The 14973-nt window shown below is 42.3% G+C and overlaps 1 protein-coding gene across 8 annotated transcripts in view; it reads left to right on the top strand.

Annotated features, from left to right (window-relative positions):
• Window positions 1–14973, top strand: part of LOC142491263 (uncharacterized) — a 103557-nt gene that overhangs the window by 77796 nt on the left and 10788 nt on the right. For 5 of the 8 annotated variants that reach the window (XM_075593557.1, XM_075593558.1, XM_075593554.1 and 2 more), the window contains 4 exons: window positions 6982–7197; window positions 12551–12592; window positions 13063–13125; window positions 13278–13369. In XM_075593557.1, the coding sequence (XP_075449672.1) occupies window positions 6982–7197; window positions 12551–12592; window positions 13063–13125; window positions 13278–13369 (413 nt within the window). Of the gene's footprint in view, window positions 1–6981; window positions 7198–12550; window positions 12593–13062; window positions 13126–13236; window positions 13370–14973 lie in introns of those variants that run through there. The other 3 variants (XM_075593560.1, XM_075593559.1, XM_075593561.1) reach the window with 3 other exon arrangements.

The following is a 14973-nucleotide window of genomic DNA, read 5'->3' as shown; positions in this document are numbered from 1 at the left end:
CCAAGAGGTCAGGAGATCAGACCAGTGTACTTGCATCCAGACACTCATTGAGTCCTCCAGGGGTAAGAGTCCCTAACTGGTGGATCCAATAAGTCTCCTGTCTGCACAGAATCTTGTAACGATCGCCTCCCAGAGCACAGGGTGAGATATATTCCAGGCCCACTATTGTCAGACATTTTGGGTCCTGATTATGTGTAGCTTTATAGTGTCAGGAAATACTATTGACAATTACTCCCTTTATGACAATCCTGTGCTCTAGGAAATGTGTGCAGAGGGATCTGGTGGTGCGCACAACGTAGCGTAGTCTGCAACCACACTGGATGCAGTACACCACAAATGAGCTCAGACAGTTAATATAATTTCTAACCTGATAGATAATATCTCTATTGGGAGAACTGAAATCGGACCGGACCTTTAAATGTCTACAGGTAATGCATCTACTTCGTCCACATTTGTGATTCCCTTTAATGCCATTAGGAGCTAATTTATTAGAGATATTTTCTGATTTCAATTTAGTTGGAGCTATAATACTCTTCATGCTTCTGGCCTTTCTGTAGACAATAGATGCCCAATCCGGAAGGATGCCCTTCAAGTGAGGATCACATCTGAGAACTCCCCAGTGATTGCTCACAATTTTTTGTATAGCTTTATGAGACTGATTATAGGTTGTGATAAATCTTAAACTAGATGTAGCAGATTTATCTACAATCACAGGTGAGTTATAACCCAGACTCGATGTGACCTGCCTATTTTTCGATGTTTGTAGCATGGTGGATCTATCCAAGGAACTGACTTTCTTAAAGGATTTATCAATTAATTGGTTATCATAACCCTTTTGTTTAAATTTAAGGCTGAGTTGTTCTGACTGCTGTACAAAATCAATATCTCTGGAGCAGTTTCTCCTGAGTCGGTGAAACTGACCGAGAGGAATGTTCTTTAACCACTGCTTGTGATGGTTGCTGGACGCATGTACATAGTTGTTTACAGAGACTTCTTTAAAATGAGTGGATGTAATAATATTTAAATTATCATCAAATGTGAGTAACAAATCCAAAAAGACAATGGAGATGGCATCTATGTTAAATGTAAATTTCAGTCCTAAAGGATTCTCATCAAATGATTTGAGGATCTCCAATAGTTGTGCCTTCTCCCCATCCCAAATGAAAATCATATCATCTATGAAACGGCCATAGTACACGAGGCCCGCTCCAAGTTGTACATTTTGCCACACAAATCTCTCCTCCCAATATCCCATGAAGAGATTTGCATAGCTAGGAGCGAACCTCGTGCCCATAGCCGTTCCACAGATCTGTAAATGAAAAATCTCCTCAAACAAAAAATAATTGTGATTTAAAATAAATTTAACACACTCTAAAATAAATAACTTGTGTTTCTTTGGCATGCACAAGTCCCTGTCAAGCCAGTATGTTAAATGCTTCAATACCCCTGGCATGGTCAATACAGGTATATAACGAGGCCACATCACATGTGGCCCATAAATAGGTGGACTTCCACTTGATGCCCGAGGTGGCTTCGATGACATGGAGCGTGTCCCTAACATGCGACCTGAGCTTTGCCACAAACGGTTGAAGATGGTAATCCACATATTGGGACAAGCTCGACGTCATCGACTCCACCCCAGATACAATGGGCCTGCCAGGGGGTTTGTCAGAGACTTGTGCACCTTAGGTAAATGATAAAAAATAGGTGTTCGTAGATGAGAATTAAATAAAAATTTAAACTCCGTTTTTGAGATGATTTCCTGAGTGAGTGCTAAAAGAAGAAGCTCTTTTAATTCATTCTGGTACCCTATAACCGGGTCGGACTCAAGGGTGATATAAGAGGACTGGTCACTCAGGAGTCTGCGAGCCTCCTGGAGATACGCAGAAGTGTCCTGAATGACCACTCCACCCCCCTTGTCATCCTGCCTGATAATAATTGAGGGATTATCTTTCAATACTTTTAGTGCGTCCAGTTCCCCCTGACTAAGATTCTTGTTGATTTTAGTTTTTTTACAGCATAATGCCTCAAAGTCCTGCAGTACTAAACTGTAGAAGGTTTCAATAAATCCTCCCCTAGACTGGTAGGGAAAGAAAATGGATTTGGGTTTAAAGGGAGAGTATATGATGTTTAGATCATCCTCTAAATGATAATCACTTTGAGTGGGATGTATAGATAGATCCAAAGGATCCAAACACTCCCCTGATGTATTCAAAATTCCCCATGATTCTCCCAACAATGAAGTGAGATCTTCTAAGTGGGCATGATCCTGTGTGTTCAATAACTCAGCCTCCTTATTATATTTAATATTAGTTTCTTGTATACTATAGTGTCTTTTTAAAGTGATTTTTCTAATGAAACTATTAAGGTCTACAAACAGTTGAAAGGCATTAGGGCCTGTATTCGGTGCGAATGACAGACCTCTCTCCAATAGAGATATATCATAAATAGATAATAATTTTGTAGATAGATTAAATATAGAACTGTTACCCTCACTGGAGGATATTAGTCTTCTTCTGTTCTCCTTCTTCCCCTGTTGGACTCTCCCCGCTCTAACTCCTCTGCTCCTCTTTTTCCTCAACACTGGGATTTGTTGGGAGCCTCGCGGTCCCATAACGGATACTGTTTCTCCTTGTCTCTTTCTCTCTCCTTCTCCCTTGTCTTCTTTTCTTGTCTCTGTGCTTTGTCTAAAAAATGAGGAGATGTGTTAGTTACCTTAGCTTCTTTTGGTCTAGTAGCCTTTCCTGTGTCAGTGTTTGGAGGGACATGGATCTGTCCATTTAGTGGTCCACTAACGGCCTCTTCTGACGGCAGTGGCTCCACCTCAAGGGCCGAATAACGACTGCCGGGAGCTGAGGCCAATCTGGATCCTTCTGAGGTGTAGGGGGAATTTTTCCTGTTGTCCCTGGGGGTATGGCGTTGCCCCTCCCTTCCTCTAGGGGTATAGGGGTAATGCCCCCCCCCCACCACTACCACCACCTCGTCTGGACCCAGAGCGGTATCGCCCACCTCGCCTATTGTAGCTGTAATTGCGTTTCCAAACTCTGACTTTATCTGTCGTATAATCTTCTTTATCCCTGCTAAGTTTGAGATCCTTCCTTTCTGTAACCTCCTTCTCAAAAGTGAGAACTATTTTCTCAGTGATTTCATTGAACTCTCTGAAATCCCTCGTGTCTGCGAATGGTTTCAGAACCTCTTGGATACTATCAATTTCTAATTCGAGTTCTTTAACTTTAGTATCTCTAAATTGTATCAAGAGTCTCAATAAAGAGAAGGAGCATCTATCCATAGTCTCATTCCATTCCTTAGTGAATTCCATATTAGTCTCAAAAGTGGGAGCTTTTGTTATTCTAAGTCCCCTGGGAATTATTTTCCTATCTATATAGTCCTAAAGGGAGTATGCGTCCCACCAGTGGCGCATCTCATCCTTCATGAGTTTTTCTAATTTATAAAAATTCTCCTTTATATCAATATCTTTATCTACAATCATATCATTTATTACCTCTGGGCATGAGACTAAGCCACTTCGTCTATATTCCTCTCTTTCGCAGTTTGCATCATGATTATAACTATAGTCCTAGATGCTGGACTTAAAAATATAAAATAAACTCTCTAGATTTATATATTCTAAATAGAACGTGCTATTAAGGCTGCCACTAAACGGTTTGTGTCAAAGACACGTACTGCTGCGGCACAGTTTATTCGAGCATTTGCCCGTTCTGTGCCGCAGCAGTAGCCTGGCGCGCGCCCGAGTGTGACGGGCGCGCGCCGAAGCAGCGGAAGAGCGCCCTCCGATCGGGGCGCTCTCCCTACCGCTGCCGGGTCCGCCGGGTCCCCCGGAACCCCCTGCCGCTGTCCCGCGATCGCGGGACACCAGGGCTCCCTCGGGGAGCCCCTGGACACGCGTGCAGGGGGCGCACGCTCCCGATGAAGCGTGACCGCGCGTCTATGACGCGCGGCACGCCGAGGGGCGACCACTAGCAAGCCGGGAGATTTCCCGGCTTGCGGTACCGACCACACTTCAATAAAGTGTGTCGGTAGTGTATACAAAAGCAAAAAATGTAGCGCCAAAAACAGTACAGTGATATATTTAGTGATAAGTGAACTATAGTTCCATCAATCAAATGAATTGTGTAAATAATGCTAAAAGTGCATATATTAATGTGATAAAAATTCTAACAACATATAATTTGTGAACAGTATTGCCTAATAAACTATACTAAAACACAACCAAATTCCTATACATAAAAAGTGCAAAACGTGCTGAACGAAAGAAAGTCAGTTCCTTGGATAGATCCACCATGCTACAAACATCGAAAAATAGGCAGGTCACATCGAGTCTGGGTTATAACTCACCTGTGATTGTAGATAAATCTGCTACATCTAGTTTAAGATTTATCACAACCTATAATCAGTCTCATAAAGCTATACAAAAAATTGTGAGCAATCACTGGGGAGTTCTCAGATGTGATCCTCACTTGAAGGGCATCCTTCCGGATTGGGCATCTATTGTCTACAGAAAGGCCAGAAGCATGAAGAGTATTATAGCTCCAACTAAATTGAAATCAGAAAATATCTCTAATAAATTAGCTCCTAATGGCATTAAAGGGAATCACAAATGTGGACGAAGTAGATGCATTACCTGTAGACATTTAAAGGTCCGGTCCGATTTCAGTTCTCCCAATAGAGATATTATCTATCAGGTTAGAAATTATATTAACTGTCTGAGCTCATTTGTGGTGTACTGCATCCAGTGTGGTTGCGGACTACGCTACGTTGTGCGCACCACCAGATCCCTCTGCACACATTTCCTAGAGCACAGGAGTGTCATAAAGGGAGTAATTGTCAATAGTATTTCCCAACACTATAAAGCTACACATAATCAGGACACAAAATGTCTGACAATAGTGGGCCTGGAATATATCTCACCCTGTGCTCTGGGAGGCGATCGTTACAAGATTCTGTGCAGACAGGAGACTTATTGGATCCACCAGTTAGGGACTCTTACCCCTGGAGGACTCAATGAGTGTCTGGATGCAAGTACACTGGTCTGATCTCCTGACCTCTTGGACTCTCGTCGCTCTAATTAAGGGAACCCAGTCATCAGCTCTCTTCCCTCGGACTCTTTTTCCTACACTCCCACAATCCAAGCAGTGTTTGTTCACCCTATCTTACCCCCCCTCCCCCCCCTGCCCCCCCCCCATCCCCTTCCTCCCCTCCCCCCCACTTTTTCCCCTCCTCCCCATTTCCTAATATCCACATTAATTCAACCACAATTAATTTTATCAAGTAATATATATCCTAAAAATTCATAAGAAGTGTCCACAACAGGCTAATATTAGTTATATTTATTTAATACCACGGTATATATACACACATCATGGTAGGAAATGATCACAGTCATTCAATATTCACCAAATGCCTGAACTCTTCCTCTCTCCCTCGCTAGTATATATATATGTATGTATGTATGTATGTATATATGTATAACATTATTGATCTGTGTATAAATGTTATATAATGAGTATAGTGTATATTGAAATAATTATTTAGTATATATTGTTAGAGATGTGTCAAATTGCCTATCTAGCACATGACATCAGGGTATTAAAAAGCCCACTAGTAATATCACGTAGCTTTAAGCACATCTGTGGTTTCAATATAATATATAATAATATCAAATAATATATATATAGAAATATATTATATTATTTTTAAAAAATGTGGACCTTATACGTTGATATTGCTTCTTGTTCTAGTTAAACTAATGTAGAAAATTCATTAGCTTAATATGCAAGATTATGCTGTTTTAATTGAAACAATACTATTTAGCATATACATATATAACGACTATTAAATCAGGAATTTTGGGTTATCCTGTTCTATTTACAATTGTTATTTGTCATCATGTACCTAATTTCATTCATTTTTTAATTTTATGTAATGTCTTTTATAATAATATATATATCTTGTAATACAATGTACAATAGAAGGATTGATAATAATTAGGAGTATATACAATCCTCTTTATGTTTTAATTTTTATGTTAGCCTTTCTATTAGGATATTAAATATAAATCAGTCTAAAAATTGTACACTGTAACCTAATGAATTAATGATATCAATGAATTGTAGGTATAAATGTGTTATGTGCATTTTTATTTATATTTTACTTTGTATTTTAAGCTTTCAGCATATTCATCTTATCACAAAAAAATTCTATTGAGATCCTTTATGTATTCTATGTCGAATCCCCCTGTATAATAGTCCCTATTTAGCCTTTGTATAGCTAGTTGTGTACACATTTGGTGCTTAAATCAATAACAGCTTCCCAGCAGGAGAGAGTATATATAATTACCCTTTACGGGTTACCCTAGCAACGGACTGGCTATAAGAGGGCAGGACTTGATTCCACACATCATCAGCCCTTTGAGAAAGTCGCCCGTTGGTGACGAAACGCGTCAGGGAAAACTGACAGCGCAATTACGTCACGACGACACTGCGCACGCGCACGAGGCCAGACCAAGCGTGGAGATACTACAAGCGGCCATTGGAAGTGGAGAGCTGATTTCGGGACAGCATAAAGACGGCAAACGGAGCCCCCTGATACCTGGTTCATGATGAACACGTCTGGCAGTCCTGGAGGAGTCCACAGAGACGTTATACCGTATGCAGAACCGGATGGTGGTGATATGAAATCACAAACTGCATCATTTTTTATATTTTAATCTTGTGAGTGCGTTTCCAATCCCCCCACCCCCCATCCTGCTTCCCCCTTTTTTATAATAAACATACAGTGTTATGCTATGGGGCGTGCACTCTCTCTCTTTTTCTGTTATATATATATATATATATATATATATATATATATATATATATATATATGATGAAACCAAATGCGCAGCTGCCCATGCACCAATCACTAAAGTACCTCCACTATGTCACAAGCCACACTCCTCTAACAACCCACCAATCCTTGCAGATTATCAGACCCCTCCCACTATTTCCGAGCCCCTCCCCAGATGATGTCCTCACTGGCTGAGATTGAGAGACCGAGAAGGAAGCGCTCGGTGACAGCTGGGGGTGACAAAACTGCCCGAGTCCATGAGGGAGCGGGGATTGGAGCCCCTGGGAGAAGCTTGGACTGGAACGTTCTGAACCTGCAAACAGAATTTATAAAACATGCCCATTATTACCAGTAAGATATTCTGATATCTATCTATCTATCTATCTATCTATCTATCTATCTATCTATCTATCTATCTATCTATCTATCTATCTATCTATCTATCTATCTATCTATCTATCTATCTATCTATCTATCTCTATGGTGGGTGAAAAAGGCAACAAAAAACCTCCACCGTTAGCATATAGCCAATAAAGAATATCACTTGTGAGCATATTCACATGTCTTAGACAGGTCTGCAACCCTGCCTTTCACAATGTGTCACCTTTTGCCTGGAATATCCATTCACATGGAGCCCATTTAAGCTGATGCATCGCCGTTCACACAGCTTTTAAGCACAGCATGGGACTAGCAAAGCAAGTACAAACCACTCACAGACACGTTTCAACCTAGATGGGTATCATCAGTGTGAGGTTGGTTTATACTTGCTTTGAAATATTTCTAGGCTAACTAGCCTGGCCCAAAGTGGGCCAGCTCATCCTCGCGATGGGAGAGTCACAGGCCCAAGAGTCATCACCTCACTTCCTTTACCTTCAAGGGAAGCAGAAGGTGGGGGGGGGGGTCACTGGCCCATTGATTAACCTGTTACTGCCTGGAACTTAACTGGACTTTCATAACAGCTATTCTATGTGGGGAAAGATAGGTATTATGGGACATATCATGTTACATGTATGAGCAAGAGATACATCACAGACCCAACACAGAAAAAAGCAGAAATAATTGTCACTCAGATTACAAGAGATAGAAACTTCAAATAATCCTAGTGTATGCACCAACATCAAGTCACACCGACAATGAAGTGGAAGACTTCTACCATGAAATCAAGCAAGGAAATGTCAACCCCAAGTTCTTTATGGGTGATTTCAAAGCAAAGAATGGTGCCTATCAGTTGATAAGTATGATTATGGCAAAAGCAATGAATATGAAGATAGAATCGTTGAATTTACAGAATGTGAAAACGTTTACATCATTCATTATTCAAGAGGAATCCAAATAGAGAATGGACATGCAATGGAGCCAATAGATTCAAGAATGAAATCGACTGTGTCATACTGTTGCGGCTGCCTTTATCCTACAGCTTACCCGGGGGTTTCCTCCGTTTCTTCCGGAGTTTCCCGCGCGGCGGCCGCATCATCATATAAGCGCTAATGGCGCTTATCATTGAAAGCGCCTGCGGCGCGGGAAACCTGCCGGAAAAAAAGCCGCGCGCCTCCCCGGTTTTAAAATTCCCGCGATAGCGTTCGCAGGAGGATAAAGGCGGCCGCCACTGTAGCTATAAAGAAACATGCTATTGAAGACGGCAGTCCATTCTTTTACTGAAGGAGTGATCACCGATTTGGTTCGCTGAAAATTACATCTGGATGCAGAGTTGGAAAGAAGAAAACGTATTATACAGCAGATTGAAACAAGCAACAGCAAGAATCTCAGGAATAACCACAGAGAATGTCAAATGGAGCTGAAAAATGGCATCAGCGTGCTCGCAGTGCATGGGGATACTTTAGTAAGCAATTATAAAGAAATTATAAAGATTGTGGTTGATAGCGGTGAAAAAAACAAGAGGAATCGCAAACAAAAAATAGGATAAGAAAATATCAGATGAGAAAAAACAATTAGTAAGGAGACGACAAGAAATGAATAATTTTCCCGCTCCCTCTGATACAGTCGCCTGGCATCTAAGCTCCACCTCCAGCGATGCTCTGGTGACATGCAGCATGGCCTTCAGCTCCTCATACTGCTCTGCGGGGACACACTGGGTACTCAGCCGTTCCTGTAGCACTTGTACTTGGTTAGCCGCCTGGACACTTTCTTCCTGCAGGACCCACGGCTTCTCCTTGGCCTCCTGTAGATGGTACCGCAGCTCTTGAAGCTGGGTCTGCAGTGCTGCCTGTACTTCTAAATTTTCCAGGGACAATTGTCCCTTCATTTTTTTTCTGCTTGGTGATGCTTCTCCTTTCCTTCACTAGCCTGGTCAGACAAATCTGAATGTTCTTCTTTCAGACTTACATTCTTTCTTTACAGTCTCTAAGTCACTCGGGGCATTCTCATGGGTTTCCTTCAAAATAACTAGCTCTGTGTTTAGACCGTGGCCCTCTTGTAGAGCCTCCTAATATTTCTGTTTGAGGTTAGCAATGAGTTTGTCAGACTTGTTCTGATTTTCCTCCATGGTAGCAATTGAGGTTTTGGCCTTTTCCAGAATAGTTGTCACCTCCTCCAACTCACTCCATAAGAGGCGCTCTGTTTTCTTCAAAGAGTAATACTTATGTAAAGCTGGGAGTATATTCTTCTGTAAAGCAGCGTTAGCCTCCTGAAACTGGGCGTTAATCTCTTGCTCCTTACCCAGTCTTTCCTGCAAGACATCACAATCATGGCGGGCAGTTTGGAGTGCAAAAACGAAGGCTTCTTTATCCTAGATCAAGGATTCAGCTTCTCTTTGCTCCTTCTTTTCCTTTGCAACTGTTTCCATGACAATTCTGCTCATCACTCTGATCTGCAGCACATCTCGGCGCCTTGCTGACACATGTTGTCCTGACAGCGCAAGTCAAGTTGTTCGGTCAAGGCTAGAGCATGGGCTGTGAGACTCTCCCATCGCGAGGATGAGCTGGCCCATTTTAGTCCTAAAAGCCTAAAGACCGTCAAGACTCAAGGCCCCATACTACCAGGCAGGCACCATCCAGAGTTCCTGGGACTTTGGACAGTATCAATATGCTGTGAGAAGAAGCTGCTGCAGTATGTGTAATAAAGCTACGTGTTCACCATACCTCTGCCTGGGTGTCAGTTTCTGAGCAGGAGGGGTAATGAATGCAATGGTGGGAGCTGACATCCTACATTGTTATGGATTACAGGTAGCATAAGGTACAGTACATATATAGTATAATTATATGTCTTAGTACAGCTTAGAGCATATTGTCAGAATATTAGCTATTTTTCTTGCCTTGGAAATAATACCAGTTACTAGAATTTTTGCAGTTAGGATTTCTTTGGTCTGCTGAGAAATGGCCAGGATGTATTGTTGTGACATATGTCATTGAGAGGCAGGTACTTAGCATAAAAAGCAGAAGTTGTTTGAACTGTAAGCACTCTCTGGTCAAACTGTAATGCCAGTAAGACACGTCATCAGCCACAGATAATGCTCATGTTCACCACGTATCACCACGTATCACATGCACGAAAAGAACAATAAAAGGTTAGCGTGAGGCGATGTTACAGGAAAACCGAGTGGCGAGCCACACTGAGACGAGACATAGATGAGACTGGAGTGACCCATCATAATATCTTTTGTGTTCGTGAGTATGACAAGCATACTAACTAAATAATCTCTGCATAGGTAGAAATGGATTGTTAGCTTAATGTTAGCTGTTAGCTTACTGTTAGCTAATTTCTTTGCAATTTTGCTTATGATGTTTTCTGGTTATTTTGTTGTATTACAATAAACAACAAACCTTATCTTATACAAACTCTGGGTGACGTTTCTTTATAATAATCTCACAATACCCTGACATAAAAAGGGTGTGAGACTGAGAGTTCTGCAGGTGAAACATCGCGATGAGTGCTTCTGCTTAGGGCAGAATATAACTTATCACGAGGCATTACCTGGGAGAAGAAAGTTTGGCATCGTGCCCAGATTAACATCCTAGGAACCCATCACAGCTGGAGACGCTGTACCAACGAGTAATGAACTAAAGATCACCCAAAAGCCTGTCCTGTTGCCCCTTAACATCGCGGCAACTCAGCTCTCCTGGAACAGCAGGTATGCTTCAGCAGTGACTTGAGAAATACTTTTTTTTTCTTTTCTTCTTTCTCTATTTTTTAATAGCTCAAGAGACTTCAGTATTACTGGGCACACACTCACTGGTATCAGCTTCCACATCTTGCTGGTGCTCACAACGCATTGCTTGCTTTTGCAGCTGTTTCTCTTAGAAAATTTGGGGACACACGTCTTCCATGTGACCTACTTCATTACAGGCCCAGCATACTAATTTAATCTGTGGGAACGAGTCGTCGTCGCCATCATCATTGTATGGCCTGAAAGGACACTGTTTTGTATGATCACGTACATTGCAAAACAAACATTTCACGTCGGCCATTTAAAAAACCCGGCAGTGAAAACTTGATACTCAACACTTTGCTTATGGCGTCAGCTTTACACAGCACAGCACTTTTTTCATACCCGATGGGCAGAATTTACATTCAGCACTTGCTAGATGCCATTTTCACTTTCTTCAGCAACATTTTTTGCTTTTCTGCTTGGGTTCAGGTCCTTAACATATCTTCATCTACTGACTTCTGGGTGCTATTGCATCCACACTTCACACATTCTCGGTGTATGTTTTAAGCACAGCTAGTCATACACAGTGGGACAGACTTCACTCGCAGACTCTGCACTTTACTTCGGCCGGGCGGCCATTTTAAATCCCCACTTTTTCCTCAAACCCACAGACCTTTCAGTGTCTGCCCGCACTCATCCACCATATGTGGCAAACTGCTCCCTTTATGTAGCACTGCTGCTTGCCCAGGCTCTTCCTGACACAGTCTTCTAGGGTTTGTTTTGTATAAATGGGGGACAAACATGTGTATACACACAAGGGGCACGTAGCCCTAAACCTTCAGCGGTTTATTCTTCCATTAGTGACACTACACATTTTTAAACTCCGTCACTTTAAGAACAAAATAAATCCTAAAAGGAAACATCTACTCCTGCCAGGATTCCAACTCACATGCATGCCCCTATCTGCAATATTGGCTGGCTAAGCCAGTTACCAACTTTAAATAACACACAGGTATAATAACATTGAGTCCTTAACTGTGAGAAGGGGACAGCACCCCATTAGATCCTCATATGCTGCTGTATGTGAAGGGGGCGTCCTCCCCGAACTGAATGCAGGGAAGCTGCAATACCCCAAGCCTTCAGGCTCTAGGTGAGAGACTGAAAAAGCGACCCTCTCTGCTCTAAATACCTGTTCTAGTAATTAGGAGAGCAGGTGAGGGAAACCAGAACCATTAATCTCTGGCCTGGAGTTTCTATCCCACAGTCTCAGCAAACGTGAAACTGTGGAATGGATCATTTTTTCCCTTTCTTCATCTTTCTGTCTTAAAATCGGATAGACCACTGCCTAATATTCTGGGACTATGTCACAATACGTATAAACACACACACACACACACACACACACACACACACACACACACACACACACACACACACACACACACACACACACACACACACACACACACACACACACACACACACACACACACACACACACATACACACACACACATACACACACACACAGATCAATGTCTAACAAACATCTCTACATTCAGAAGGACTAACTTTTGTTTATCATGTTCTTCTCTCTAGGACACATGAGATGATGGATGTCATCGCTCCATCTGTCACAAGGTCAGCTGATCTGAATGAATGCTTAGTTAGATACATAGATGATGTGTTACAACACTGTCGCATCTTCATGCATAAAGACTGTATTTCAAAAAATGCTGTTTTTTTAATGCATCTACAAAAGGGCTGATATATTCCTTTTCTCATGACTACGATAAGATATCATAAATGTATCATGCTCACAATCCACTCTCAGTGCACACAATGGGAGGGAATGTGTTTCTTGGAGCCTACAGTCTATTAGAAAGAGGGAGGAAAAGGGAAAGATGAGGTATGTTGGGAGAGAGATGTTGGGGGTGAGGTACTAGAGTTGCTCTGCATTTGTCTTGTAGCTGGATCAAAATACTAGATTCTGCATTCTTTCTATATTGCCTTCACATGATTGTGTTTTGTGTCAGTGAGTGTCTACAGGTTTAGTATGTGTTTCCTTTGACACCAGTTAAAACGCTACTCTCCCTCCTATAACCCCACAGTCAGGACTCTTTACAGAAAATGTCAGGTGCCAGGAAGAGGAAATGTCCATGGAAAATCAAAAGGTATATGGACTTCACATCTGATTGCGCATGCAGGGTAGAGAAAAGGGTTGTGTTGTCAATCTACTGGCCTAATTACTGGGGTGCGAGATTGAATCGCCCTCTTTATTCCAGATAGTTGGTGAAGGGTTAAAAGTAACTTTAGATCCTTACAGCTGCTGTGTGGGAGCCCTCCCATCTCCTACAAATTCCATCAAAGGGGATGTCCGAGGACAAGAAGAAAGAAGAAACACAGAGCGCAGCGGAGGTGAGTAAAAACGTATATTCTTAACAGAAATTAAAAAGTACTGTAAGTGAAAATTTACATTTAAGATTTTATGCAGTAGGTAGATTTGCAGTCACTGTTTATCTGGCCAATTGGACGCTATGGAAGTGTGGCACTGAGTGACATCATGTCCTATGTGCTTGGACAGGTTTTTTATGGTCTGATCAGTACATCCGGCACTTCCTGGTATCGTCCGTAGTGGGGATTGTGACGGTGAGGGGGTAACCAGGCTCACTAATAAAGGTCTAGACAACTTGGTTGTCCCTGATCCATGTTATGGGGTCTTAGAATGTCAGCTCTTGGGCCTGACTGTTGGATATGCACTGCCATGCATTGTATGTAAAATATGCGACAATAAAGAATTTATGTGTCTTTTGCCTTTCCAGGCGTGCTAACCAGTGGAGATTCTCAGGCTATGAATTTCAGGATAGACTTTGCAGTAAAAGTGTTGTCAAATTGTGTCTAGTTAGATGGGGACCAGAGTTGCTGTCCACCCCAAAAATGTAGCCGGGAACCGAGTTGGATTCCCGGGAACACATGTAGACACGGACCTCTGGACAAAGTCCTCCCTGGAAAGCAGTTACACGGCTCACCGCCAGGGTACCCTGCTTCAGCACAGGCCAGAAAGGCAAAAGGGGGGCATAGGGATACGCATATCCTGGTTATAGTCAGGGATTCCTGGTTTAGGGGGAGTCCCCCACAGTATGTCTCCCAAACCCTTGACCCGGTATAGGGGTTCGGAGTGTCTCCAACCATCCATGAGGTTGCGAGAGTGAAATTATTTCTAAGTCCAGCTGCGGTACATTAGAAGTAACTCTGGAACTTAACCTAAGCATTATTTGAAGCATCTTTTTAGTAAACTTATTTTAGGATGGTCTAGGCGCTCTGAAAATGAATGTGCGTGTCTTTTCAGTAGATCCTAGGGGACGTGGTACAGAAGAATTTTGTGAGATTTTTTTATTAACCTGGTGTATAAAGGTATATATGTTTTATGCACTGTGTATGAGCTGGGAAATTTCCAAGTCCCTGGTTCCGAGAGACAAAATGTCAGGCTTGGTGCCACTGAGTCTGATCGGGTCCCAGACTTGAAAGTCTCAGAGATGCCTAGGTGTTAGAGTGGGCTGCGTACCGGATTTATGCTTAAGTACCACGGCCAAGCATGAATAAGGGCTATCCGGCGACCATTTGCCCGGCCCCAGACTCTGAGGAGCCTGGCCCAGTCCCCCGCTCAATATGCTAAGAGGCAGAGGTGCCAGGTTGGCGCATGCCCCTTTGCAGAATTGGAATTTGTGCCCGCCCAGCTTCAGGGTACCGGAAAATCACTGATAAGCTGATGAAAATATTCCAATGCTCTGATTGGTGGAGGTATTCTGTGAATGGGAGTAAAAAAAGGAATGAAGTGCGTAACTAAAATCAACTCACAAGGGTGAAAGAAGGCACTAAATCTACCTAAATGTCCCCACACATATGTAAGTGAATAGATGTGGATACAGTATAAAAAAAATATATAAGTATATATACAACCTTCAACCAATATAAGATAACTAGCGTCTGCAGCCGTAACTGGGGGTGGCTCAGAACCCCTA

The sequence above is a fragment of the Ascaphus truei genome, chromosome 3 (assembly GCF_040206685.1).
Source record: "Ascaphus truei isolate aAscTru1 chromosome 3, aAscTru1.hap1, whole genome shotgun sequence".
Lineage (NCBI taxonomy): Eukaryota > Metazoa > Chordata > Amphibia > Anura > Ascaphidae > Ascaphus > Ascaphus truei.
Note: the sequence above shows the minus strand (reverse complement) of the source record. Positions and strands in the feature narration are given on the sequence as shown.